Genomic DNA, 27,184 nt, shown 5'->3' on the forward strand with positions numbered 1-27,184 from the left:
GTCAACCTTCCCCTTCACACCCTGCACCCAGAGGAAGGAACTTATCTGGAAGGCCAACATCCTGTCAGATGCCCACACCCCCATCTATGGACAGGGCGGTGGGACATCTATTTTGAGTCCACATTCAAAACCCATTCAGAGGTTGAGGGAAACACATAAATGCAACATGTGACCTTGCCTAGAAACAATGCTTGCCTTATCTCCTTTCAGTTTTAGGGCTATCAGGTTATTTAAAGCTTCACTTACAGAGGTTCACACTGCCACTTATGAGGAAGCAATGTCTGGGGACTGAACGCTTGCTCTCATAGTAGCCTGTCAAAATCCTGTGAAGGAAAGGCAAGGGGCTCAGGTGGCTGTACCCCTCCCTCCTTGTGGCTCTACAGTTAATGGCTTCTAAGGGAGGGACATTTTCTTCAGCAGTATAGCCATTGGTAAGCAGGCCTACTGAAACTCACTGGGTCACAAACACACACACACAAAGACACGAAGGTGGAAGGGCGACTAGCTGAAAAGTGACAGGACAACAGGGTGTGTGTGTGTGCATGAATATAATCAAAACACATTACAGACACGAAAATGCCACAATGAAACCCATTCTCATGTATAGCTTTTATCATAAAAACCTAACAAAAAAGGAATCCTAAGGAGTGGGTCTCTAGGCTGGATGTTGACCACAGTCATCACAGGAAGACAGTTTGGAATCAAGAGACATAGGGTCCATCTAAATTAGTGTTAAGATAAGCAAACTGAGCCTGAAGGTGGTGCTACCTGCACCAGGAAGACAGAGGCAGGTGCATCTCTGAGTTCAAGGCCAGCCTGGTCTGCAGAATGAGTTCCAGGACAGCCAGAAAAACCCTGTCTTGGAAAAACAAAACAAAACAAACAAAAAAAAAACAAAACGAGAAGGTGGCAAATTGGTGCTGTGTGGTATTGAACACGTTCAAGCCCAGCACTTGGGAAGCAGGACAGGAAGACTGCTGCATGTTGGGTACAACCTGGATCACACAACCAAGACGACCCCTGCTCAAAAACAAAAACAACAATAAAACAAAGCGATTCAGAAACATAAATTTACTGTCTTAGGTGACTGAGCATCTGGATTTCCAGAAATCCTAGGGGAAAAAAGGGAAAATCAATTTTACATATTCACATCAAAGCAATTTTATCTACTGTGTGAAGAGGACCATTTTGAGTCAGTAGGAGGGTATGGGCCCCGTTAAGAGGGTCCATTTTACAATACGCTACTTCCAGTTCCCACACACTACAGGGGCTCCAAGGCCTGTGAACAGGGCCAGCGCCATCTAGGCACTACGGTTAAGTCTTTGGTGTTTGAGCCGTGTAGGAGCTGTGGAGGTTTGCTTCCTCGCTACGGTGCATGTCCTGGCGCAGTCCCAGTAGCAGCTGGTTTAGGAGAGTAAGGTTGTTGTTTCTGTGAGGCAGAGGCAGGGGAGGGAGGCAGTTTCCTTTATATTCTATCACTGCCATCTTGGCTCGATCCTGCTCCTTGCTATTGGGGATCTGGAGCATTCTCGTGTAGCTCCCATTATGACCTTGGAACCGAGGCGCTAGTACTTTAAACAGCTTTGGGATCAAGTCCTTCTCCTAGATGGGGTAATCAGAAAAAGAGAGTCACAACGGTAGAGGCATTTAACTTTCAGTTATTCCCAAAGGTAGGGCTCAAACCATCTTCACAAGCCTTCCCCACCACCCAAACAGGTACCAAGTTATACAGAACCACTTATAGGCGGTTGTGCGGATTCGCATTCAAAGAAGGAAAACGCGTCTAAGGTAGTTCGTAACACTGGTACATAAGCGAATGCCCTGGCTTAAACCCCCCTCCGCTCCCTCCACCCCCCCCCCCCCGCTTCTCCAAGAATTCCTTCTCTACTAGCAGGCAGGGAGCACTCACAGTGAGCCAGAAGTCAGCCATACGCATAGCTCGTTCGTTGGTGTCTCCCAGCTTTCCATAGTCGATGAGCTGTGAGGATAAAACATCATGGACGCAACACGAACAAGAAACGAGGCGCCCCCGTTACTCTTCCAATAATGTCTTACCTTCATCCAATCGTCCCACTAGTTAAGCTAATGCAGGGTGCTCCTTCCCTTGCAGCCCCAATTTGTAGCCTCCCATTTGCAGCGCGGGGGTGAGGAGCTCAGCTGAGTGCCACGGAGTTCGTTTCCGTGGAAAGGTTTCCCAGCGTGGCCCGACTCCCCCCTGCCCCTCCCCCCCCACCCCTCGCCCCACAGCCGGCGCGGTCCTCTGAGGGCTGGACCCGCCGGTGAACTGGACAGGCTCTCACCTTCTCCGCGTAGCCCCTCATCTCGTCCACGCGTGCCCATGACGCCTCGATGCGTTCGTGGCGCACCAGGCCAGTGAGCAAGTTCCGCAGCAGGTGGATGCGGGACTCGGGACCGAGGCCCAGGCGGCGGAAGACGCGACCGTGGGAGATGGCGAAAGCCAGCGACAGCCTCATGCTCCCACCTTAGCCCCGCCTCTCGGTGGCCGGAAAGGGAAACCGTGCAGCGGGGGCGGGACGGAACGGTACTCAGAGGACGCATGCGCAGGGGCTCGGCGCGTGGCAGACGTGTTTGCGTGTGAGCCTCGGAGCCTGCCTAGCTGGCAGTCTGAGGGAGGGCGGGACGGACGTGTTGACGTTTCTGGAGCGGCGAACTGGGAGGGCCTCAGGGTCTGCGGGTGCTGCTTGGCGAGCCGGCGTCCTCGGCGCCCTCTGGCGTGATTCTCTTGAGCTGCGTCAGCAAGCTGAGGCGGAGCAAGCCGGGAAAGTGAGTATTTGAGGAAAACTGAGGTTGAGGGGTGGGGCGGTGGTGGAAAGCAACTTTTTTTTTTTTTTGGCTGAAGAGTTAGTTGCTGGCCTGGCTGGCTTCCTGAGAATGCTAGCTTAAAACCTAGTTTTCATCAGAGATAGTGAGAGGAAGAATGTCCAGGGAAGTCGCAGATAATACACCCTTTATTGGCATAATAAAATCTTAAGTGTAGATATTTAGCACTAAAAGCTACAGTAATGGACAAATACTTTAAATTTTTTTAAAAAATATTTTATTTAATTTTAATTTATGTGCATTGGTGTGAGGGTGTCAGATCTTGGAGTTACAGACAGTTGTGAGCTGCCATGTGGGTGCTGAGAATTGAACCCAGGTCCTTTGGAAGAGCAGGCAGTGCTCTTAACCACTGAGCCATCTCTCCAGCCCAATACTTTAAATTTTTAAAAATTAATTTTTGTTTCGAGACAGGGTTTCTCTGTGTAACCTTGGCTGCCCTGGACTCACTTTGTAGACCAGGCTGGCCTTGAACTCACAGCCATCCGCCTGCCTCTGCCTCCCAGAATCCTGGGATTACAGGCCTGTGCAATACTTTAAATTTTTTTTTTTTCGAGACAAGGTTTCTCTGTGTAGCCTTGGCCATCCTGGACTCACTTTGTAGACCAGGCTGGCCTCGAACTCACAGCGATCCGCCTGCCTCTGCCTCCCGAGTGCTGGGATTAAAGGCGTGCTCCACCACGCCCGGCTTTACTTTAAATTTTTAAAAATGTTTATTCTCTCATACAATACACCCTGACTATAGCTTCCCCTCCCCTTTCTCCCAGATCTAACTCCCCACTCTCCCCAGAAAAGAGCAGGCCTCCCAGGGACATCAACCAAATACTACATGAGAAGATATGATAAGATCAGGCCCGAACCCTCACATTAAAGCTGGTCAAGAAAACTGACTAGGAGGAAACGGATACCAAGAGCAGGCATAAGTCAGAGACAACCCCTCTCCTACTGTCAGTAGCCCTCCAAAACACCAAGCCCACACACTTTAACACGTATGCAGAGGACCTAGCTCAGACCCATGTAGACTCTGAGATAGCTACGTCAGTCTCTGTGAGCCCCCATGAACCCAGCTTGGTTGATTCTGAAGGCTGTGCTCTCCAGTCTTCGACCCCCCCTGGCTCTTCACTTCTCCCTCTTCACTGAGTTCCCCAAGCTCCAAGGGGAGAAATCTGATAGAGGCTGCCAACCTGGCCTGTGGGTCTCTATATCTGCTTCCATCAGCTGCCAGAGGCAGCTTCTCTGATGACGACTGAATTACATACCAATCTATAAATATAGCAGAACATCACTGGGAATCATTTCATTGATTATTTATTTATTTTTGGTTTTTCAAGACAGGGTTTCTCTGTGTAGCTTTGGCTGTCCTAGACTCACTTTGTAGACCAGGGTGGCCTCGAACCGAACTCACAATGATCCACCTGCCTCTGCCTCTCGAGTGCTGGATTAAAGGCGTGCACCATCACGCCTGCCCTGACTTTTAGTTGTCTATCTGTCTGTCTGTCTGTCTTTCTCTCTCTCTCTCTATATATATATATTAGGGTTTATTTAAAATGAATTCATCATTGGAATTATTAGAATATTGAAGACAGTAGCAAAACCACATATAAATGGTAAGGAGCAATTTTAAAATAGTTTGATTTTAGAAATATAAGTTTCTGATCATGAACATGAAGTGGACGTGGCCCAGGGCTAAAGAGGGGCCCTGGATCTGATGGGATGAAAATAGCCCTTCAGATGGTGTTTCACTCTGGAAATAGTGACAAGCCGGTTCCCACTTGGCTTACATTCTCCATGGTGTTCTGTCCCCTCCCTACTTCATTTCCTTGTATTATTAGCGAGGTGAACTGCCTGTTGCTGAAATTATAAGGTCCTTCAAGGTCAGAGAGGAACTGGTTTGGTCTCCTTTCCTCTTGCCTCCACTATCAAGCCAGTGCTCTGCTTTTCTGTTTGTCTTTTAAGTCTTATAGTTTTTTTAAACACTATTATTATTTTTTAAATTTTTGGTGTCCCTTGATAGATAATTTTACCTTTTCTTAGAAAAATTACCTTTTCGACTTTCATTTGAAAGAAAATGTCTTATTTAGTAACCCTGTTGTTAGCTAGCCTTTGTCTGATTTCAATATCAAATATCATTCATTGTACATCTGTGTGGTAAACTCCTTTCTCTGGGTCTAAAGGGTTATTATTATTACTATTATTATTATTTTGGTGGTTTTTTTCCAGACAGGGTTTCTCTTTGTAGCCTTGGCTGTCCTGGACTCGCTTTGTAGACCAGGCTGGCCTCGAACTCACACAGATCCACCTGCCTCTGCCTCCCAGAGTGCTGGGATTGCAGGCTGGGCTTCTGGGTTAAAATTATTAACAAGCTCTCTTAAGTCCATTTTCCCTTCCTGTGAGCCTGCATTCAGAAATGGCGTCAATAGCAGTGTTTGTAAACTGTCTGATTTGCTTTTGCTTTTTATTTCTTCTCTCACCTGAGCTGCTGTATTTCTTCACTGCTGGAGTTGAATTTTTCCTTTATTTCCTACTGACCTGTTTTAGAAATCCTTGAGATAATCTTTTAAAATGAACTCTGTGTGTGTGTGTGTGTGTGTGTGTGTGTGTGTGTGTGTGTGTGTGTGAGATGTTTGAATGCAGGTTCTCATGTGCCATGGTGGGTATTCAGATGTTGGAGGACAAATCTCCAGAGTCTGTTCTGTTCTTCCACCATAGGATCTGGGGTGGTCAGGCTTGTCTGACAAACACCTTTGTCTTCTGAGCTACCACACTACCTCCAAAACTAGACAGTAGACACATCGGAAAAGAAAATACATTGTGTTGCTGGGTGTGGTGGCGCATGCCTTTAATCCCAGGCTCTGGGAGGCAGAGACAGGCAGATCGCCGTGAGTTCGAGGCCTGTCTGGTCTACAAAGTGAGTCTAGGATGGCCAAGGCTACACAGAGAAACCCTGTCTTGGGGGGAAAAAAAAGGAAAGAAAATACATTTTGTTTTTGTTTGTTTTGATATAGGATTTTTCTGTTCTGTAGCCCAGGCTGACCTAGGGTTCACTGTGGAATGTGGATTAGTCTCAAACTCTGGAGCAGCAATTCTCCTGCCTCAGCCCATGGAGTACTGGGACTGCAGTCAGAACTACTTTGCCTAAGGAGCTATGACTGATTATCCAGTCTAAGGATCTTTAAACACTTTTTGTGCCCTTTGATGAATATAAATTTGGTTCTCTGGAGAATTTTTAGGTGTACAAACTAAGCTAAAGCAGAATATAAAGTGCTGGAAAGGAAACATTGTTATCAAGATATTCTTCAAAGCTCTCCAAATTGGTGACTGTGGTAATATGTGGTGTTTTGTTAATATAGGAAATAAAAAGCTCTAGTGGCTTCATAATTACTATGATTTTTAAAGTAGGGATGAACATAAATGATATGTTGAAGTATGTATAACTACTGCTAACTGGTAAGAAAATTACTGATTTATGCTGATGAAATACAATTGTTAGTAACATTATCGGGGTTTGTTACCCACATACAAATTGAAAAAAGTTACATATCACTTACAAGTCAATAAAAACAGACATTTTTTCCCCCCACTAAAGTGCATGAACTTGCTGAATTTTATTCATTGACCCTTTTGGTTGTTCTGTGGTCTTCATGTTAGAAGCAACTGCATTATCGTGCATATGTGAGAGCTGAGGAAGAGTCCTGTGAAACAAGGTAAAAAGAAATGGCCTTTTGGAAAGCGAGCAACTACATTTAGATTCTAGTATAGTTTAGCAATGCTCAAGTGTGTACATCTACTTTACCCACAGTAGTTATGTTCAGTAAATGTGAATAAGATCTTACAGAGTGCGGATGCTAATTCACCACGCAGCTGCCTTTTTTAGCTGGATAATCTAATGGGTGGTTAAATATCCAATAAACGAGGAGAGGTCGTTTTATATGCATAGAAAGAGACAATGTAGAGTGGGAGAATTTCATATAGTTTAGTAGGTCAGGGAGGGCTTCCACGAGGGAGTGATGACCAGCCTGGGATTGAAGGCTATTTAGAATCAGCTTGATGAAAAGTAAAGAAGAAGTATTTTTAACGGAAAGAAATCCTACTGTAACTTTGCTTTACTAAGTAGCCCACTTTTTAAAAAATGTTAAATTCTTCCAAAGATAACTTAGGGGCTAGAGAGATGGCTCAGAGGTTAAGAACACTGACTGCCCTTCCAGAGGTCCTGAGTTCAATTCCCAGCAACCTCATTGAGCCACAACCATCTGTAATGTGATCTGATGCCCTCTCCTGGTCTGTAGGTGTACATGCAGGAAGAGCACTGTATACATAAAAAATACATCTTAAAAAAAATATTCTCTTTTACATTTTTAACTGAGACACAACAGTTATACTACAACTAATATGCAAATGTGCCAAAACAAACATACTCCAGGACCACTCAGGTCAAGTTGTAGAACATTACCAATATCCCCAAGTTGCTCTCCCATGCTTGTTTACTCTCTAAGGGAATTTAACACCACACATCAAATCTGGTTTTAAACAGGCAATGGAATAATATAGTATTGTCCTTTGCATTGACTTCCTTCCCTGAATATTATGTTTATAATGTTTAATCATGTTACTACATAAGATCTATACTAGTTCATTTGCATTGTTATGTAACTTTCCATTATATGATCATATATTGATGTTTGTATTGATTTTTACCAGTAATTAGCATTGGGATTGTTTCCCAACCTAGAAAAGTGTCACAGATGCTTTAAAAACTACTGTCCTTCACTTAAGTTGGACATATGTACACATTATGCCTAGAAATTCTAGGAATTCTACTCCTAACATATACCTGTTGAAAATGTGTGTATGCATACCAAATGATATACATATATTTATTACGTATATACGTATTACTTATATGTATATATGTTACTTATAGAAACATTATTTTAGAGTATCTGTGGCACCTTCTATTCTTACCAGCAATGTATGAAAATTCTTGTTTTTTTTTTATATCACCAACATTTGATTTTATTATTTTTAATTTTAGCCATTCTGGAGTATATAGTGTTATTTCAGTATAGTTTTGATACACATTTACCTTATTAACAATAAAGGTGACTGTGTTCATGCTTTATTGATTATATGGATCTTAACTCTTAATAAAGCATCTCAAGTCATTCATTTTTATTTTTTTATTAATTTAATAATTCTTAGTTTTTTTTTCAGTATGTTGCTGGGGGGGGGGATTGAGACACAGCTTCTCTGTGTAACAGTCCTGGCTTTGTAGACCAGGCTGGCCTTGAAGTCACAGCAATCCACCTGCCTTTGCCTCCCCAGTGCTGGAATTAAAGGCGTGCGCCACCACGTATATAATTTACATAATAGTTGTAGTGTAACTGTTGTATCTCAGTTAAAAATGTAAAAGAGAATATCTATACCTGCCAGAGTCTAACCCCAGGCGAGAGTAGGGATTGCAGCTGGTGGTCGCAAGGAAGGCGGGGGAAGAATCAGACTTGGGACAGAGAGGAAGAAGCATATGTCTGTGTAGCTTGACCTACTCTGACAACCTTTGTCTCTCACAGGTTTTATTCATACACAAAACCGTTTTCTCAGAAACTTTAATCATTGATTACATAGCCTTTTAGGCTACATTTTTCTAAAATCTTCCTTGATTACATAAGCACATTGAAATAAAAGAAACAAAGTGAGCAAACTGCAAATTTCCTGAGAACTAAAAATTAATATTATGATAAAATCAGTTTTATTTTAACTCAATGTCTTTTTACTTGACTAGTGTCATAAAGCCTAGAGGTTCCTAAGTGCTAGACAGGATGACTCTATTTGAGTTTGATTCTGTTTTAAGTTTGGCACAGAATGAATAGATCAGAAGGTATTTCCTACTACCTGTTAGATCAAGCTTATCTTTCTTCAGAAGCCCAATTGCTCAGTTCTTTGTTTAATTCTTTCTTTTATTTTTTCTTTTATATTTGACATAAGACAATCACTCTTTGATTCTTAAAATACCGTTCAGCCTTTCTAACAGCAAACAAATGTTGCTTAGGCAAAAGCAGTCTTTTTTTTTTTTTTTTTAATAATGTCAGAAAAATTCTGATCTGACAAGTCTGCTCAAGAAGGCAGGCAGTTTACTGAGCCAAAATGTTCCTCTGTGTCTTTCTCATAAACCCTGTTTCAATATGATCCTTATCTTTATTATAATCCTGTAAAGACTAGAAGAACATCAGGATTCCTAAGACTGCTTGCTTTACCTTCAGGAAGGTACCAAGATTGGTCATTAATTGTATAATAATAATAAAAAAACCTCTTCCTGTCCATACTAGTTCTTTGTTTTTGAAGCTGGACATAAAATGTAATGTTTCAGTTATAGTTTGTCAGTTTCTAGGATTTTCCTGAGTTTTTCTTTTTTAATGGTTTTTCTCAAATCCTTTGTCTCATGCTTACTAATATCACTTACTAATGATCTAAGTGTTTGTGTCTAATTAATAGGTCTATGAAAGACATAATATTCTGCATAGCTGTTTTCCCCAGGGAACTTCCATTAGTTTTATTCTTATTAAAACCAACCAGCTTTTGCTACATTATCCCAGCTCTAGCTTTTGGTGAGAAGCCTTTAACAATAAGGAATATAAGGACAAACAAAAGTTGTGTAGCAAATTTCTACCAAGGGCAGTGATGGGTGCTGACACTTGTTTTTTTACTTTTTAAGATTTATTTATTTATTATATGTACATACTGTGCTCTGCCTTCATGTATACTTGCAGGCCAGAAGAGGGCATCATATCACTTTACAGATGGTTGTGAGCCACCATGTGGTTGCTGGAAATTGAACTCTGGAAGAGCAGCCAGTGCTCTTAATCTCTGAGCCATCTCTCCAGCCCCACACTTATTTTAAAAATCTATTTCATTTGGGGTATTTAAGTCTCTACCTCCTTTCCACCAACCCCTTAACCCTAGGTAAGAGAGAAAGAAGGTTAGTGGGGGGGGCATATACCACTTTATTTCTGGCTGTTTAGGGCCGACTGAAGCCTGCCCTACTCCCCACCCCCGTCAGCACTGTTCTCCAAGCCTTCCTAGAAGCCTCCTCTTCATCTACCTCCTCCAGGCTACTACCTTGAAGTATCTCCATTCTCTCCAAGCCGCCCCTCTTTTTCTCTCTCTGAGCTCTTGTTTTTATACCCCTCAGAGTCATCAGAATTGAACAAACTGCAGCTGGCAACGACCATGTCCTGCACCAGGCACTTATCAGCTGTGAACAAACTGAAGCCCAAACTAAAATCCCACATTTGGGACTAAAACAAAAACATGTTTACATAACCTAATTGAGTCTTTAAGGAAACCAAACTTTCTATTACAGATGGATCAGTCCAAGTTGTCTAAGCACTGGGACTTTGTCAAAGAGCGCCTTCAGGATGCTCTTTATACCCTTTATAGCTTCTGACCATGAGGGCTATTCTCTGATATGATATTAATAAGGATACCAAAGATGTCCACATCCTAATCTCCATGACCTGTGGCTATGTTATAGTAAAAAAACAAAAAACAAAAAACAAACAAACAAAAAACCCCTGCATATTGGCCTGTCATAGTAAAGCTGGCTCAACTATATGGTGGTGTCCTAGTTAGGGTTACTATTGCTGTGATGAAACACCATGACCAAATCAACTTGGAGAGGAAAGGGTTTTAGTTTAGCCTAAACTTCTAGGTAACAGTCCATCACTGAGGGAAGTCAAGGGAGGAACTCAAACAGTGCAGTAAACTGGAGATAGGTGCTGATACAGAGGCCATGGAGGGGTGCTGCTTACTGGCTTTCTACTTGTGGCTTCCTCAGCCCGCTTTCTTCTAGAACCTAATGTGGTGGTTTGAATAGGAATGGCCCCCCATGGACTCTTAGGAGCTGTGGCCTTATTGGAGTAGGTGTGGCCTTGTTGGAGGAAATGGGTCACTGTAGGGGTGGAGTTTGAGGTCTAAGAAGCTCACGTCCCGCCAGTGTGTTTTAGTCTCCTTCTGCTACCTGTGGATTAAAATGTAGACCTCTCAGCTACCCCTCCAGCACCTGTCTGCCTGCGTACCACCATGCTTTCTGCTATGACAATAATGCATTAAATCTCCCAAACTCTAAGGCTGCTTTAATTAAATGTTTTTCTTTATAAGAGTTGCTATGGTCAGGATGCCTCTTCACAGCAATAGAACCCTAACCAAGACACCCAGGACCACCTGTTCAGGGATGACACCACCCACAATGAGCTGGGCCTCTCCCTGTCAGTCACTAACTAAGAAAAAGCCTTCCAGCCAGATCTTATGGGGACATTTTCTCAATTCAACTGGCCCTAGCTTGGCTCAAGTTGACATAAAATTAGCTAGTGTTGCTGGTAAATCGGATAGTCCCATATGTAGGATGGAGGATGCAGCAACAAACGTGGGGTTCTGTAGCCAGTATAATCCTTTCTGCAGTGACAGAGCTGCTATGCTTAAGAGCCAATTCAATTCAGCAGTGGTATCCTACAGGGTACTTAGATGGCAAAAGAGCTGTGCCCTAGTGACCAGCAGATGGTGTTATTGTAACACAAAATGACTGAAGAAGATTTGTGCCTCTAGTGCCAGGAGATTGCGTATTCCACATTCTTCCCACCAAACCCCAGGGAGAAGAGCAGGCAAAGGAAGAGTCAGTCATCAAGTATTCAATTTATTTTTATTTTTTTGGTCTTTTGAGACAGAGTTTCTCTGTGTAACATTATTTCATCTGATAGAGATTTAGTTCATCCCTGAATTATATATCCAAACTGTCAGATTGAATTAAATTTAAGCTAGATGGAACAGTTAATATTTCTTTTTTCTGCTAATCAGTCCATGGGGACTTGGACAGGGTATCAGATTATTGAATAAAGAGAATAAAATATTCTTGCATATGATTTCAGAAGTAGTCCCAGGTTGTCTTTCTTCAAGGCCACTGAGATTTCTTCTTTTACAGCTTTTAAGAAGATGAGGGTACGTGATCAGAGAGAGTGTGTCAATCCCTCTTCCTTCCTCCTCTCCTATTCATGTTTCCTGACTTGCATTAGTTGTTGGAAATTTGGATGGATTTGAACTTGCATCTATAGGTCTCTTACACTTACATGAGTGCCCTTCTTCCTCATAGGGAATGTTGGTGGAGTGTTCCCAATAAATATCCTCACTGAGTGTGATGAAGGCCATGGCAAAATTGTGCATTTATCGGCGGTCTTTGGTGTGAAGCATGTCAACCCTGAATTAGACAAAGTCTATATCCACACAAATTAACTTCAATTCTCCTTAATGAAGGGAACTTTAGGAACTTCAGTTGCCTACCCGATGGATCTGGTAATCATATATACAGGAATATTAAAGAAGTGCTTAATTATTAAGCTACATCAATATTTGCTGATCTAGAAAGATGTTTGTAGTAGATTTTCATTGGAAAAAAAGATTTACAGGGGAATGTGTGTAAAATTGCCATGTTGTAAAATTATGTTTTGAACCTGGAAGGAAAATGAACACTAAAATGTGCACAGAAGGAGTGATTTTACAATTTTAATGTTTCCCCACAGTTTTAAATTTTCAAGCAAATGAATTATTACATTAAAAAATAACAAACTTGAGACTGGAGAAATGGCTCAGAGGTTAAGAGCACTGACTGCTCTTCCAAAGGTCCTGAGTTCAATTCCCAGCAACCACATGGTGGCTCACAGCCATCTATAATGTGATATAGTGTATCTTTTCCCCCAACATCACCTCAGCCTCCTGACTGCTGGTAATGCAGGCTCTGTCACCACATGTGGCGTCACAGGGATTCTCAAACTGTAATGCAAATGTTTCAAAGCTGTATGGCAATGTCTGGAGACATTTTTTTTTGTCATGTCTGCTGAGAATTGTATCAGCATCCAGTATGTAGAGTCTAAAACTGCTTAGCATCTTGTAATGTGTAGGATAGTCCACCACAACAAGGAATTATCTGGGTTTAATTGTTCTTAGTGCTGAGGTTGAATTAGATTGGGATTCTTTATCCTGATAGAGCTCATTACTACCATCTGGTGGTGGCAGAGGGGACTGCAACATTCATGTTGCTTCCGCTGGAATCTGAATGAACTAAGTTCTCAGAAGTGGGGAGACTGTAAGAATAATTGTAATAGCTAGATTATGAGATAAATAAGTATAATGAGAATTTTGGAATTTTGACTTTTAAAAAACACAGAAATATAAGAATGTGTTTTTGTTTTAATCCCAGGAGTAATTCCATCATGAAGCACAGGGGACCAAGGTGAGGTTCCCATTGAGTCTCAACTTAACTCTTAGCTCCATTTCACTACTCCTCAGGGATGCCTTTGCAAGGCCTCAGCTTTTTACCTGAATGGCAATTCAAAGGCAAGTTGGGAAAAGATCTACTCTTGCTCTATTGTCAATTTGACCTCTCTTTTTTATTGTCTCTTTTTCTGTTTTCTAACGATGGGTTAGATGAGTTTCCTACCCATCAGCCATGCTTCATGCTCCTCTCTAATACTTTAAAGAGGCCAGAGGGCTTATTTTGGTTGTTTGGTCACCATGTGGAAACTCTTTTGAGGGGATGTCAGGTTAGGAAGCTGATAACCTCATAAATGGGTCACTCCATTGATAAATTTGTAGCTGGACAACATGTGAAGAGGTGGGGCCTATTTGGAGGAAATAGCCTTTGAGGGATACAGTTTGTCCCCAAACCCTTCTGTCTCATTCTGCTTCCTGGCCATCATTAAATGAGCAGCCTTTTCCTGTCATATCCTCCTTGACGTGATATTTGTCCTTACCACAGGCTAAGAGCAATGGAGCCCAGTGACCATGGACTGAAACCCCTAAACTGAGCCAAAAAGACATCTTTCTTCATTTAGAGCTGTTTTCTCTGGATTTGTCACATCAATGAAAAGCTATCATATGCCTAGTACTCACTTTCCTGCCTGGTGGTGACTCGTGGGAGGCCTGGAATGGATAGGAGTCTCTTCCCACAGACTTGGGAAGAGAATGTTAAGTTCTTTATGATTCACCATCATTGTTCAACATTTTCTGTATCTAGCATCTTTACTAGGGCCTTAAGGGTGTCAGTGGTTGGGTTATGCAGAGAAAGGTGCTGAACCAGTTGTGGGAGACAGCTGTGAACAAAGAGGGTGGGACATTTTGGTAAAGGAAAAAGACGAATGGTGATGCAGGCTTCACAGATTTTGTAGGATCAGGTGGAAGCTCTTGGGTGGTGAAAACCATTAGAGAACATCTTCTGTCAGGCTGCACGGTTGGGTTTTTGTGTCTTGCTCAGTGTGTACAGAGAGCCCCAGAGAGGGTATGACCTCCAGTACAGAGGCTTTGTGTGTTTGAGGTAGATTTGAGTCGCCTACTGTGTTCTCCTCAGACGGTCAGCAAGTTCCTCTTTGAAGCATTTCTGTTTCACTGTTAAGGAGTTGATAGGAACTACAGCCCAATCCATTGAACAAACATAATTGTTCCAGAATCAAGGAACCAAAGACAAACTATTAGTGAGGCTGTTCATAGGAGGACAAACCCTCGTTCACATCTTTTCCAATTCAGAATAAATGCAAATTGTTTGGATTATATTAAAAATAATGATAACATTAGAGGTTATTAGATAGATGTTATCAAAGAATTATAATAATTCTGGCTTTCCTCCATTTTTCATACCATTTTGAACTTGAAAGTTTTAATACTATTTTCTACCCACAAAAATATCATGCTTAGAGGAAAAGAGAGAGAGAGAGAGAGAGAGAGAGAGAGAGAGAGAGAGAGAGAGAGAGAGAGAAGAATAGTTACAGTACTTGGCTCCAAATGTAGAATTTTGACCTGTTTTTTTCATGAATTTATAATTGAGTATTATATAGGCATAAACACATTCAAGCACAACAGCAACAATAACTGTGATATTAAAAACCTATATAATTCTGGTATTGTGACTTTTGATATTCTTTTGCTGCTACTGGTTATTACTAACATTATAACATATAACATGTGGCAGGCACATATATTTTATGAAGTTATTCTCATACCTAGGGTGGTATCATTTTGTAAGTGAAGAAAACGAAACAGAGATGGTAAATTTATCCAGGGTCACATGACTAATAGAGAGCATGTGCATGGCTAAGCAATCTAAATCTGGAGTTTAACTAGAACTGCAGGATAGCCTCCCTAGCTCTCAGCACTTATATTCCTACAACTTTACACCTTTATTTATCACCTTTCCCTTCCTCCCTGCTCCCCCTCCTGTTTGAGACAGAGAATGTCTGTGTCGTTCAGGATGCCCCCAGACACTGGATTCTTTTCTTGCTGTATCCCGAGTCCTGAGATGATAAGCATGGACCACCATACCTGGTTCCTTTTTCTTCTTGCCTCTTCTTTCTTTGATAAATCACTTAAAAACTTTGCTTTTGAGGAATCCAGGATGACATTTTCTTTCTTTTTATTTTTTAAGCCTTTTAAGGATTTCAATTGACATACTGGTACACACACAGAATATATATAATGTATTCATTTTGAATAAGCATACAGTTATATACTTTTAAGCAGGATAATTACCATTCCTGTCACCTAAGTATTCTTCCTTTTTGCTGTAAATATTAAAATGAATATTTTAAACATTACAAAATTCTTTATTGATTGCTGATTTTATTTTATTTTTTATTTTATTAATTTATTCAGATTACATCTCAATTGTTATCCCCTCACTTTTATCTTCCCATTCCTCCCTCCCTCTCTCTTTCACCCTTTTCCTTTCCCCTGGGTCTGTGACAGAAGGGGACCTCCTTCTCCACCATATGGTCACAGCCTATCAAGTCTCATCCTGATAGCCTGTTTATCCTTCTCTGAGTGCCACCAACCCTCTCCACCAAGAGGAAGTGGCCAAATATGGGGCACCAGACTTCATGTCAGAGTCAGTCTCCACTCTCACGCAACTGTGAAGAATATCCTATCCCTTGGCTAGATCTGAGTAGGGGTTCAATGTTTACTGCATGTATTATCCTTGGTTGGTGTAGTAGTTTGAGCAGACCCCCCCTGGGTTCAGATCTGCCTGTCATGATCTTCTTCTTGTGGATTTCTTTGACTCTTTGGATCCTTCTATTTCCCCATTCTCCCATATTTCCCTCACCTAGAGTCCCAGTAGGAAGTCCCCACATCTATCCCGATCTCCTGGTAAGTGAAGACTTTCATTGGACATCCCTTTTGGGCTAGTGTCCAATTAAAAACAAAAAGATCCTGGAATTTATGGGCAAATGGATGGAACTAGAAATTATCATCCTGAGTGAGTTAACCTAGACCCAGAAAGACTCACATGGTATATACTCACTTGTAATTGGACCAAGATGACATTTTCTATACTGATAGATAATAATTGTTGCAATTACTTTGTTAAGTATTTGGTTGATTACGATTGGAATCATTGTAACTACTAATCAATTCCCCAAAGACTTCAATAATCTGAAGTTCATTTATTGTCCAGTGTGATTTCTCAAGGAGTCGTATTGAATATTACTCCTAGTGATGGATGGATGAAGCTGTTTAAGCCTAGTGTGTCCTAATAAAATGTTGTTTGAAAGGAAAGGAGTAAGAAGAGGCACTATATTGTAATAACATGCTTATACATACTTGCTGTCTGTGTTGCACTGTTTCTATTTTATTTGTAAATGTTTCTTATTTTATTTGTAGTGATTGATTTATTCCCTCAAAAAGCATGAGGAATCTACTGTTTCACTGTTAAGGAACCTGTGGGCACAGTGACTGTGTTCCCACAACACCATTATTGCAATGATAGCAGTACTAGTGACAGTATCTTGAATCCTGTCACACATCTCCTTCACTCTCTTGTCAATTCATGTAGCACAGCGCTAGCACAAACTGTTGAATTGTTTTCTTAGATATTACTGAGGTGTCGGAATGAAGAGAAATGCAACTTCGAGAGGAAAGTATGATAAAAATTGTGTGCTTTACATATTTTTTTCTCCATAGTCCAAGTAAAGAACAGTACACTTTAGGAGGTAGCTGTTAGGCACATCTCAATCATTAGACTTTCTCATATTCATAGCCCCACCCTCTGAGAAGAAGAGAATCCTCCTAAAGATTCTCAGTACAAGCCTGAAGATGTAACTTACTTGGTAGAGTGCTTGCCTAGCAAATAAGGGCCTGGGGTTGATTTTCTAGAACCACATAAATTGGGCCTGATAGATCAAGATGATCTGGGGTCCTCTTCACCTACACACTGAATTTGAGGCCGGCTTGGACTACATGAGACCTTGTTTAAAAAATAAAACCAAAAACCCCTCAGCTCCACCCCCCCCCCAAACAAACAAAAACCCAAAAGCCTTCTTGGTATAATAGTCAATCTTCATTTAAGAAATCTACATTTTTATATTTTTGAAACTTAATGTTTTTATTGATAGTCATATTTATTGTTGGGTTCAATGTGGTACTGTTTATACATTGTGAAAAGATCAAATAAGCAATAAACATATGAGCAAATAAACATATCCATCACCTCACCTACTCGTCATTCTTTGGCTCAAGAACATTTACACTTTACTCTTGTAGTAGCTTCAAAATGTACATTATGAACTGTGGTCACCACAACTTTGTCTTTGTGTCTGAGACTTTCTTCCCTTTGAATAATGTCTTTTTGCCTCTTTACTACCCTCAGCCCCTGGTAGCTGTCACCATATTCTATAATTCTATATAGTCTTTATTTTATTTTTTAGAGTCCTTTTATAAGTGAGTAACTCCCATCTTCCAAGACTGGATGTTGTAGAATGCTACATGTGAGCTAGCCTCATATGCACAGGCCTTGCATTTCCTTTCTTGCCCTTCCTGGTATCTCTTTCTGCCTCAACTGAAAGAATGCCCCTAAGGTTATATCCTGTAAAAATATATATAGCTGTGGTTTGAAGTATGACTTTGGTCTTTTAAATGGATTTTATTTTATCATACATCCACATATGCTAGTAATTGATTTTCTTGTGTTATGATTATCCTCTACAGGAACAGCACCTGCTCATAATTTCTAGGCCATCTTTGAGACAAAGGGATTTAAAGATATTTTATAGGAAAGCTTCAAGCTTTTACACATTTTATCACAAAATGCAAATATTGGAGACTTTTGATAGGAGGAGTAGTTTTAGGTTTACTTAGGTATGCTGTGACTCTTTCTATCTAATATTGGATTGCTCATTGAATATTATTGTTCTTTTAAGTCATTGAGTACATCCTCCTTTGTGATTTTGGCCCATGCCTCTGGGATTTTACCTGTATCTGTAAATTTTTTCTGGTATTTTTCCTCTAGTTCTGATCTGAAGTGTGAGACAAACCATTTCCAGTATGACTGGGTAGATGAATCTGGGGTGATGCTCCATGTGGCGTAATCCTCTCCTGCCAGCCGATAGTTCTTATATGGGATTTCCCGGCTATTTCCCAAAAGTATGTAGCGATCACTTGCTACTGAACTAGTGCAGCAATCAATGACAAAGTGGTCTGTTTTATGCTTATGCCATCCACTGACAGCCTGAGGACGGTGGAACGGCACACTGTGGTCTCCGTCATGTTGGGGAATGGTGTTTGTACAAATTGCATTACACAAAGGACATTGTTTCCAGCAGCCACAGAGATGTTCAGAGAGAATTTTCTCAATGTCAGGAACCATTTCGTCTATGGGCTTACTTGAACAGTCCTCTTCTACTTTCCTCATTGCAGGATCCAAAGCTGCACTCATGGCTTCTTTGAGAAACTCAGTATCTTTTATCTCCTGGTGCTCAATGCTTATCAGGTCTCTTCTTGGGAAGATCAGGTTGCTCCCGAGGTGATCACAGAACAAATCCAGCCAACCAGATGCGGTGCTGCCTTTATCTTTAGCTACTGCCGTGGACTCATGAATGGCAGTGAGGATGGCATTCTTGATGTCACCTAAACTCATTTTTAAAAAAGTCTTTATGTTTTTACTTCCTTCACATGAACAGTATTGTTTAATATGGTTTTCAATATAGCTGCTGAAAAAAGATTTTGTGTGGTGAAGGTACTGCCAGTAATTATCAAAGTTTTCTTCCTCTGCCAGAGAGATGAGAATGTGTTTCTCCAGGTTAGCCCTATTCCCATTGAATTCGGGGCAGCTAGCTCGCATGGCTCCAGCAATTTTAATGACCATTTTCTCTCTTATGGTGGCAGAGATAGCAGGGGTGAGTTTGTGCCAAAGAAAATCAACAAATGTTTTGATGGAGGTGGCACCTTGGCAGGAGATCTTAAAGCTCATAAAGAAATCATCTTTCTTCCTCTCCAGATAGTTCACAGGGTCATTTGCTCTTTTGAATGCCTTGTGCATTTCCTTGAAACTCTTGGATGCTCTTCGAAATAAGCATACAGATAAGTCAATGACGTATTTGCTTGTAAATGTGTATCTTTCCTCAGTAGGTGCAGATTTCACTTCTTCTTCTATTACCCTCAGGATTTCATGGAAATAACTTGTATTATAATCACACTGCTTTTTTTGAATATTGTTTATAGTTTCATTAAATCTTGTAATAATTTTTTCAGTAGTCATATTAATGGATTCCCTATCCCAGGCCTTTAATGTCCGAGTCATGAAGCTGTATTTCTTGCTCATTTTTACATGCTCATCATAATTTATATGAAATTTTTCTTCTGAATTTCTCATTAGTATGTCTACCATGTTTATCTCCTTTGGGAAATATTCCCAAAGGATGTTTTCAGACTCTGTGTCAATGTCAGGTTCTATGACTGGAGGAAGATCTGAGGACACATCACAGACCCATTTTTTCCAGAGTGGATTGAATTTTTCATGTAACTCTTCTTCATTTAATTCTTTATCTTTTATAGTTAAAGCCAACTTTCTGCTCCTTTCCAATAATTCATTTTCATAGCTTGACTTTCTCTTATCCAGCCTTTCTTGATTTTTCTTAAATTGAATAAGTTCATTAGCTTTTCTTCTGGTGTCTGAAATAAGTGCCTCTTTAAGGATTATTAGCTTATTTTCAAAATTTGATTTCCATTGAATCAGTATTTCATTGTCTGGGTCTTCATCAAAATATTTTTCAAGTTCTTGCTTAATGGCTTTATACTTTTCTGTGACGGGAGCCTCAAATATGCTTGTTTTGAGTACCTGAACTTTCCCATTCTGAATCTGATTTATCAGCTGGTTCTGAAAGTCCAACATGTGACTCCTCAGCTCCCAGGTCCAGTGGTTATACATGGTTTCCAGCTTGCTCATGGCCATGATTTCTTTGGTGTTCCTGAAGCTGAAAATAAAGTTCTCATTGACTAGGGCCTTCCACAAATCTTGAACTCGAAATTTGACATCTGAGATCTTCATGATGCTTCCTCTGGCTTCCTGTTTGGCAGTCAAAATAATTCTACTCTTTAGTTCCTGGACATTGTGGCTATAACGAGGATTAGGAGGGGCCATTGGGGGATTGCCATCCCAGAGGTGAGCAAAGTAGTAAACATGACTATTGGCATCAAACTTAATGACATCACTGAAGTGAGATACATTTGAGCACTCTTCTTGTTCTGCAGCTGTTACTGCCATTTCATCCAGTCTCTGCTCCAATTGCCTTCGTCCCTCCATATTTTGGTCTTTAGCTGTAATTTCTCCCACATTTTGATGGACAAAGAGGCAACTGGGGGAGATTTTCACTTGTTTCATCCTTAGAAAAGCTTGGACAGCTATTTGTAGGATGTCTTGTATCTCAGATGGATTCTCTCCAAAAATATTGATCAGAGTCAAGTTTCCAAGGCCAATCACAAAGGTTGCCAACTCATTGTCCCAATTCTGGCATTTGTTGTTGAGTTCTGGAGCCCGAAGTCCTTCTGTGTCAACAACAAGCATAAAATCAAAGCCAAGTTCTTCTGTGAATGTGTCTTCCACCTTCAGCAGCTGCATGTAGGCCCCCTTGGTACACCTGCCTGCACTGACTGTGAACTGCAGCCCAAACAGTGCATTCAGCAGGGTAGACTTCCCTGAGCTCTGCAGGCCAAGGACAGAGAGAACAAACAGCCTTTTGTCTCCAACTTTCTCTGAGATCTTATCAAAAATAGCTGCCACCCACTTCAGAGGCACATAGGAAGCATCCCCATCCATCAGCTCAATGGGAACACCAGCTATCATCAGGTCTGCAGCAATTTGAGGGAGGCAGAGAAAAAGGCTATCTCTAGAGGAAGAAGTTTCTTCCAGAGCTTCATAGATCTGGCCAACTTCTCGGAGAAGGTGCTCAATTCCTAGTGTACAGTCATGAATCTCCGTAGAGATGGCTTCTATCTGCTTCTGCCAAAGTGTCAGGGAGTTGCTTTTCTGTGCTCTTTGCTTTTCTCTTTGTACCATTAGCCACAAAGACCTCTGCTTTTCATGCAACTTTTCCAGGTGTTCGATAGTCAGGTTGTCAAAAAACAGAGCCAGCCACTGCAAAAAGTAGAGTTTGTTACGAGTTTCTGAATATTCTTGGAGAAGTTCAAGAACAGAGCGCATTAAATCATTGAGAGGAAAGGCTTTTTCCAACTGCCGACATCGAATTATTCTTTTATCTGTCTCTATCTCACTCTTGTGTTGTTCAATGCTCCGATTCCCCTTTTCTCTCAGGTGATAGAATTCTTTGTCCTTCTTACACCAGAGATGCCAAAGTTGTCCTTGAAGGGGTAGTAAATATTCTTTTGTCTGAGATAACTTGCATTCCTCCAGGAGGGCCATTATAGTCTGTGCCTTTTCTTTGGCTTCCTTGCAGTCTCTCTGGTCTTCATCAACAAGGAAGCCCTGTTTTCTAGCCATCTGTGAACAGTCCTCTAAGCTGAGAGCAGTACCAGAGAGCTCTAGAAAGTGTTTGATGCCATTTGTGAGCTCCTCTGTCAATTCTGCCTCATTTCTATTCCTGATGCCGATTCTCATTCTTTTACCAGAATTATTTGCTACAGCCTTTTCTTTGTCATCAATCAAACAGATCAAAGGTCTTGATGACTGACAGAGATGTCTGACAAGTTGTTGGTTTTCTTTATTGTCATCAGAAGCTGACATGAGGATCACAATGAGAGAAGAGACATCCTGCAGGAAGCTGAGTTGTTGGCTATGTTCCTTGGCATCTCCATGAAGATTGGTAAAGGTCAGGCACTTGTCAAATATGTCCTCACCTTGGCCCCCAGGGCAGAACCAGCAGATCTCCACCACTCCTTCCATCAGGAGACAGTGCTTGTTGCTTCCTCTGCAGTGTCTGTGAAAAAATACATCATGTTTACGTTTACTGAGGAGAGAGTTCATGATCTGAGATTTGGAAGCAGAGAGGCCATTTCCAACTCTAATGAAGGACACAATGGGGGTAGAGACACGGCACATCTGCTGATCCTTGTGGCTGTAGCTCTTTTCCTGTGGAGATTTACTTGCATTTTGCCAACTTCTCCTAATTTGTCTGAGGGACCAGAGAGAGAATTCTATTTGAGAAGTGTTGGGATTTGGCACCACAAGGGGGAGTGCATATTGGCAAATGGAAAGTTTGGACAAAATATATTGCCTGGTAAGATGATCTGTACAGTGAAAAATGGCCATCTGGATATCCATTGGGTGAATGTGGGGCTGGGACTCAGTGGCTGAAGGACAGATAAGACTGTCATCATCTTTAATGATATCTTCATATGGATCAAAGTCTTCATTTTCATGATTGGAAGAACATTCAGAGATCTGGTTTTCTATGTTTTCCTCATCTTTGAAGATAAGATGTCTCAACCCATAATCTAACATCAGTAGCTTTTGAAGGAAATAGAACGGAAGCTCCTGTTCAGATCTTGGCAGTGTGTTGTACACAGAAGTCTTGTAGATCAGATGGAAGTCAGCTCTGCTCATTCTTTTTGGATAGTGATGTTCTAGGCCTAGACGCTGGAGTAAATCCAGGAAAGGTCCCTTTTTTATCATTTCCTTTGTGTTGTTTTCATTACTTTGGTGTTCATTAGTCTCTTCCTTTTCATGGCAGAGACTTTGCAATTGTTTTTTTACCTCATCCATTTGGAAAGAAGGGATGGTGGCTTTATAGTCCCCATCAATGAGAAATCTCAAATCATTCTCCAGATTCTCCCAATCATGGTGTGTTCCATGTTTTGTGAGGATATGTACAACCTCTTCAGACAACGATTGTCCTATATGTTGTCTTACTAACATCAAACGTTGTCTTTTCTCTTCTGTAGAAATATCTGTGATTTCAACTGTGGCTCTTAATGCTATGAGCACCAGGAATGCCTGGGCTCTGTAACTGCAAATAGTTTTAAGCTCTTTGTATTTGTCTTGGTTACTTTGCACTTGATCCAAGAGGAAGTTCAACTCATTACAGCCCAGAAGATGCTGAAAAATATTGTTTTCCAACTGATAGCCTGCACCAGCTGCAATGGAAAGTAGCAGTAGCTCCAAGTCTGGCTGCTCTGTTTCTCTGAGGTACATCAAGAAGGATCCAAGAGCTGTGGTGACCTCATATGTAGCCATTCTCTTTGCTTCTTCTACTGTTTCTGGGGACTCATTTTTGATATTCACTTCCATCAGGGTTTTGTGGGTTTTCCTTAAAGTCTTAATGAATTCAGAAAATGAGGTGATTTTGAATTGTTCTTCCTCTGACTCTGACCAATTGATCCACTGTATGATGGAGTGTGCCTGAGGAAAATTTGTCACTTTGTAGACATGAGGTTCTAGAAGGCTGCACAACTGAGATTTAATAAACTGAGTTTTGTAAGTGGGTGAATTTCTGCAAAAGTTGACAGTGTTTATTAGAAAATTCTGCAGATCACAATCTGTGAGGCATGTATTAATCCAAATGTCATAACTTTTTGTTTTTTGGCTTAATGTTTGCATGAACTCCATCAACTTATTAAGCTGTTCTTCAGGATCAGAAACTTCCCAGCATTTCACATCCTCTAGGAAAAGCCTAGCTTCCTTTCCAGCAGTAAGAAATTCTTCTCCTTCCTGAATCTGGGCAGCGAGTCCAGTCAGAGCCATGTAGTTATCTTTTAGGTAATTGGCCACTTGAAGGGCATCCTTAAAATCACTTCTGTGGCTAGAGAGGATGATGTCCCAAATAGGCACCAACTGGAGTTCCCGGTCAATGACAGACCAGGTTTGATTGCTAGCAACAAGACCAGCTGTCCACTGGGCAATTCCATCTGCTTCTGCTGGTCCACCTATCTGGGCAACAGACAGTTGCACCTTTCTTTGAAAGTTTTGATGAGCTGTACTGTAATGTGCTGTTTTTGAATGTGAGTCTGAGATATTTACACTTGCACCACCTTTAACTCCAAAGCCATTATAGCTGCCCTTTATGTAAATATTCAAGGACTCCTCTGCCTGCTGCTTTACATCAGCCAGCTGTTCACCTTTGAAACCCTCTGAAATGGCCTTCCAGCAATAGATGCCCCCCAGGTGCATTGGGCCTTGGTTAGCATGAGAGCCAAACCTGTGGAAAAAGTTTTCAGCCCTGTGCCTCAGTAAGGGGAATCCGTCTGGATGTGTAGTCTGATCCAGGAGCTCTTCAATATTTTTTAGTTCCTGGAGAGCAGCGTTGGAGAGTTGAAGATGACTCATGTGAAAGCGGCAGGTGGCCAGTGGTATGTATCTGAACTTGGCTAAGCAGAAGTAAGATTGTTCTGAATGTAATTGGTGGAGAGCCTCAGATTCTGTGTGTTTGCTTTGACCCACACCAGCTTCTAGACTAAGTCCCCAAACTTCACCTTTAACCGAGGATGGTGAACTGAAACTGAGCTTCTCTATAGTCTCTGTGAATATGGCTTGTTCTTGAAAAGATGAAAATTCCTTTGTTTCTGTCCATGTGCCATGTTCTGGGCCAACAAGTGAGAACTCCTTAGGGACCTTAAGTAGCTCTTCTCTCCTTGCTACCAGGCTCTTTTGGTGGCAGGTCTTATAAATGCCCTGCAGGGCCAGCCCTCCAGATGCCCGTCTTACCAGGTCTCTATCTGAGAGGTTTTGACTGTGAGCGAGGGTCTGTTCCATGTGACTGAGATGCCTCTCCATTATGTCAGTGACCTCTTCTAGGGACACTTCAGGCCTTAGCCAGCACTCTTCAGGGATCTCCATTGCTTGCCTCAGCTCTGCTTCTTTTCTCCTCACTGCCTCTTCCTGTCTGTGCTTCCCTTCTGACTGCAAGGCTCTCAGCGCCTGCAGTGCCTGTCCTGCCTGCCTCTGCCTGCTCTTTATCATCTCCCCTGGTGTCTCCTGGAGCTCTGCAACATTGTTTGTCTGTGAGAGGTCAAGCAGTTTTTCCAGAGCTTTTTCCTCCCATGCGTGTTGTGTCTGAGACTTCAGCTTCTGGAGGTCTTTTTCTTCTAAGTGTTGTAAGGCCTGAGCACAGGTCACACCCAAGTCTTCCTGCAGCTTAGGCAGCCAGTAGTCAACAGACAGCCCCACTTCTGTCAGCATCTCCTGGAGATCTTGTCTGCATCTGGGCTGAGGCTCATCAGGGCTGCACGTGGCTGTTGCCATCGTTCTGTGAGGAATAGATTGCAATTAGTCTTGGCTGTGTCCTGACCTTAGGAAGTGTCGGTTGTGCAACCATAAAATTGAATTACTAAGGTTTCATATCTGTTTTTTTAAAATCTCCTGTGATTGTTCTAATGTTTTTTAAAAAAGTGAGTGTATGTGTGTGCGCAGCCTATCTTGTTGGATACCGTGGTGAGTTGCCACTTTGCCTGATTTAGTAGTTTGTTCGCTTTCAAGACACGGTTTCTTTGTGTAGCCTTGGCTGTTCTGGAACTTATTCTGTAGATCAGAAGGCTGGTCCTAAACTCAAAGATCCTTTTGCCTCTGCCTCCTGAGTGCTGAGACTAAAGGTGTGTGCCACTGCTGCTTGCCACTTTGCCTGATTTTTAAACTTTCTTTTACACTCAATCAATTGCTTTGAGGGAATTAACATGAAGGATAGTGTTTGATAATATACACAAGTTTGCTTTGTTGATGTTTTTAAAAACAAATGATATCAGCCAGGCGTGGTGGTGCACACCTGTAATACCAGCACTCAGGGAGGCAGAGGCAGGTGGATCTCTGTGAGTTTGAGGCCAGCCTGGTCTACAAAGCAAGTCCAGGAAGCCAAGGCTACACAGAGGAATCCTGTCTTGAAAAACCAAACCCAACCAAACCAAACCAAACAAAAACAAAAACAAAAAACAACCCCCCAAACAAGTGATATTATCGGTTGATTATGTTTTCTTTATTAACTGTTGTGAAACTAGTGTTGACTGGTTCTGTTCCTATCTCTCTGTCACCTTTTCCTTCCTATTCAGACAGGGTTTTACTAGTTAGCTCATGCTGGTCTGGAGCTTGCTATTTAGCCTAGGCTGGACTCTAACTCATGATTTTTCCCCCCTTGGTCTCCTGAAAGCTGGGATTGCCAGAATGCATCCCCATGCCTGGGGTGTCACTTCTTTGTAGGTCATTTTATAATATTAAATCTCTCTCCCGGCATTTAGAAACACTACTAATTTGTTTTGTGCCAGTAACTCTTTTTAACCCTCCCTTTGTTAGCAGCTTCTTTGAATCATGTGAAGAGCCATTGACGAATAGCGCACACACCTATGCGTGTAGACACACATACTAATAGTGCACACACCTATGTATGTAGACACACATACTAATAGTGCACACACCTATGCATGTAGACACACATACTAATAGTGCACACACCTATGGTGTAGACACCATACTACTAGCTAGACTAGGTAGACACATACTAATAGCGCACACACCTATGTATGTAGACACACATACTAATAGTGCACACACCTATGTGTGTAGACACACATACTAATAGCGCACACACCTATGCGTGTAGACACACATACTAATAGCGCACACACCTATGCGTGTAGACACACATACTAATAGTGCACACACCTATGCGTGTAGACACACATACTAATAGTGCACACACCTATGCGTGTAGACACACATACTAATAGCGCACACACCTATGCGTGTAGACACACATACTAATAGTGCACACACCTATGTGTGTAGACACACATACTAATAGCGCACACACCTATGTATGTAGACACACATACTAATAGCGCACACACCTATGCGTGTAGACACACATACTAATAGTGCACACACCTATGTGTGTAGACACACATACTAATAGTGCACACACCTATGTATGTAGACACACATACTAATAGTGCACACACCTATGCGTGTAGACACACATACTAATAGCGCACACACCTATGTGTGTAGACACAAATACTAATAGCGCACACACCTATGTGTGTAGGCACAAATACTAATAGCGCACACACCTATGTATGTAGACACACATACTAATAGCGCACA

General features: G+C 41.6%; 2 protein-coding genes across 2 annotated transcripts; both read right to left on the reverse strand.

Moving 5' to 3' along the window:
- Positions 1-1,314: 1,314 nt before the first annotated feature.
- On the reverse strand, positions 1,315-2,506 carry Mrpl17 (mitochondrial ribosomal protein L17). Its single transcript, XM_051149155.1, has 3 exons — positions 2,301-2,506; positions 1,910-1,978; positions 1,315-1,602 (listed from the first exon to the last, which is right to left on the reverse strand). The coding sequence occupies exons 1-3, from the start codon at positions 2,472-2,474 to the stop codon at positions 1,315-1,317; spliced, it is 531 nt and encodes a 176-aa protein (XP_051005112.1). The 5' UTR covers positions 2,475-2,506.
- A 15,284-nt stretch (positions 2,507-17,790) lies between these two features.
- LOC127191823 (interferon-induced very large GTPase 1-like) lies at positions 17,791-25,461 on the reverse strand. The gene has a single exon (XM_051149156.1). It carries the CDS (start codon positions 25,334-25,336, stop codon positions 18,050-18,052), a length of 7,287 nt encoding a protein of 2,428 aa, XP_051005113.1. The 5' UTR covers positions 25,337-25,461; the 3' UTR covers positions 17,791-18,049.
- Positions 25,462-27,184: the final 1,723 nt, after the last annotated feature.

This window comes from Acomys russatus, chromosome 7 (assembly GCF_903995435.1).
Source record: "Acomys russatus chromosome 7, mAcoRus1.1, whole genome shotgun sequence".
NCBI lineage: Eukaryota > Metazoa > Chordata > Mammalia > Rodentia > Muridae > Acomys > Acomys russatus.

What these genes read in the sequence shown, in the direction of transcription:
- LOC127191823 (XM_051149156.1), bottom strand. Translation starts at nt 25,336, where the DNA reads ATGGCAACAGCCACGTGCAGCCCTGATGAGCCTCAGCCCAGATGCAGA.
- Mrpl17 (XM_051149155.1), bottom strand. Translation starts at nt 2,474, where the DNA reads ATGAGGCTGTCGCTGGCTTTCGCCATCTCCCACGGTCGCGTCTTCCGC. An exon ending in TGAGGGGCTACGCGGAGAAG is followed by an intron (nt 1,979 to 2,300) that starts GTGAGAGCCTGT and finishes TTATCCTCACAG; the next exon opens with CTCATCGACTATGGAAAGCT. An exon ending in TGGCTGACTTCTGGCTCACT is followed by an intron (nt 1,603 to 1,909) that starts GTGAGTGCTCCC and finishes TACCCCATCTAG; the next exon opens with GAGAAGGACTTGATCCCAAA.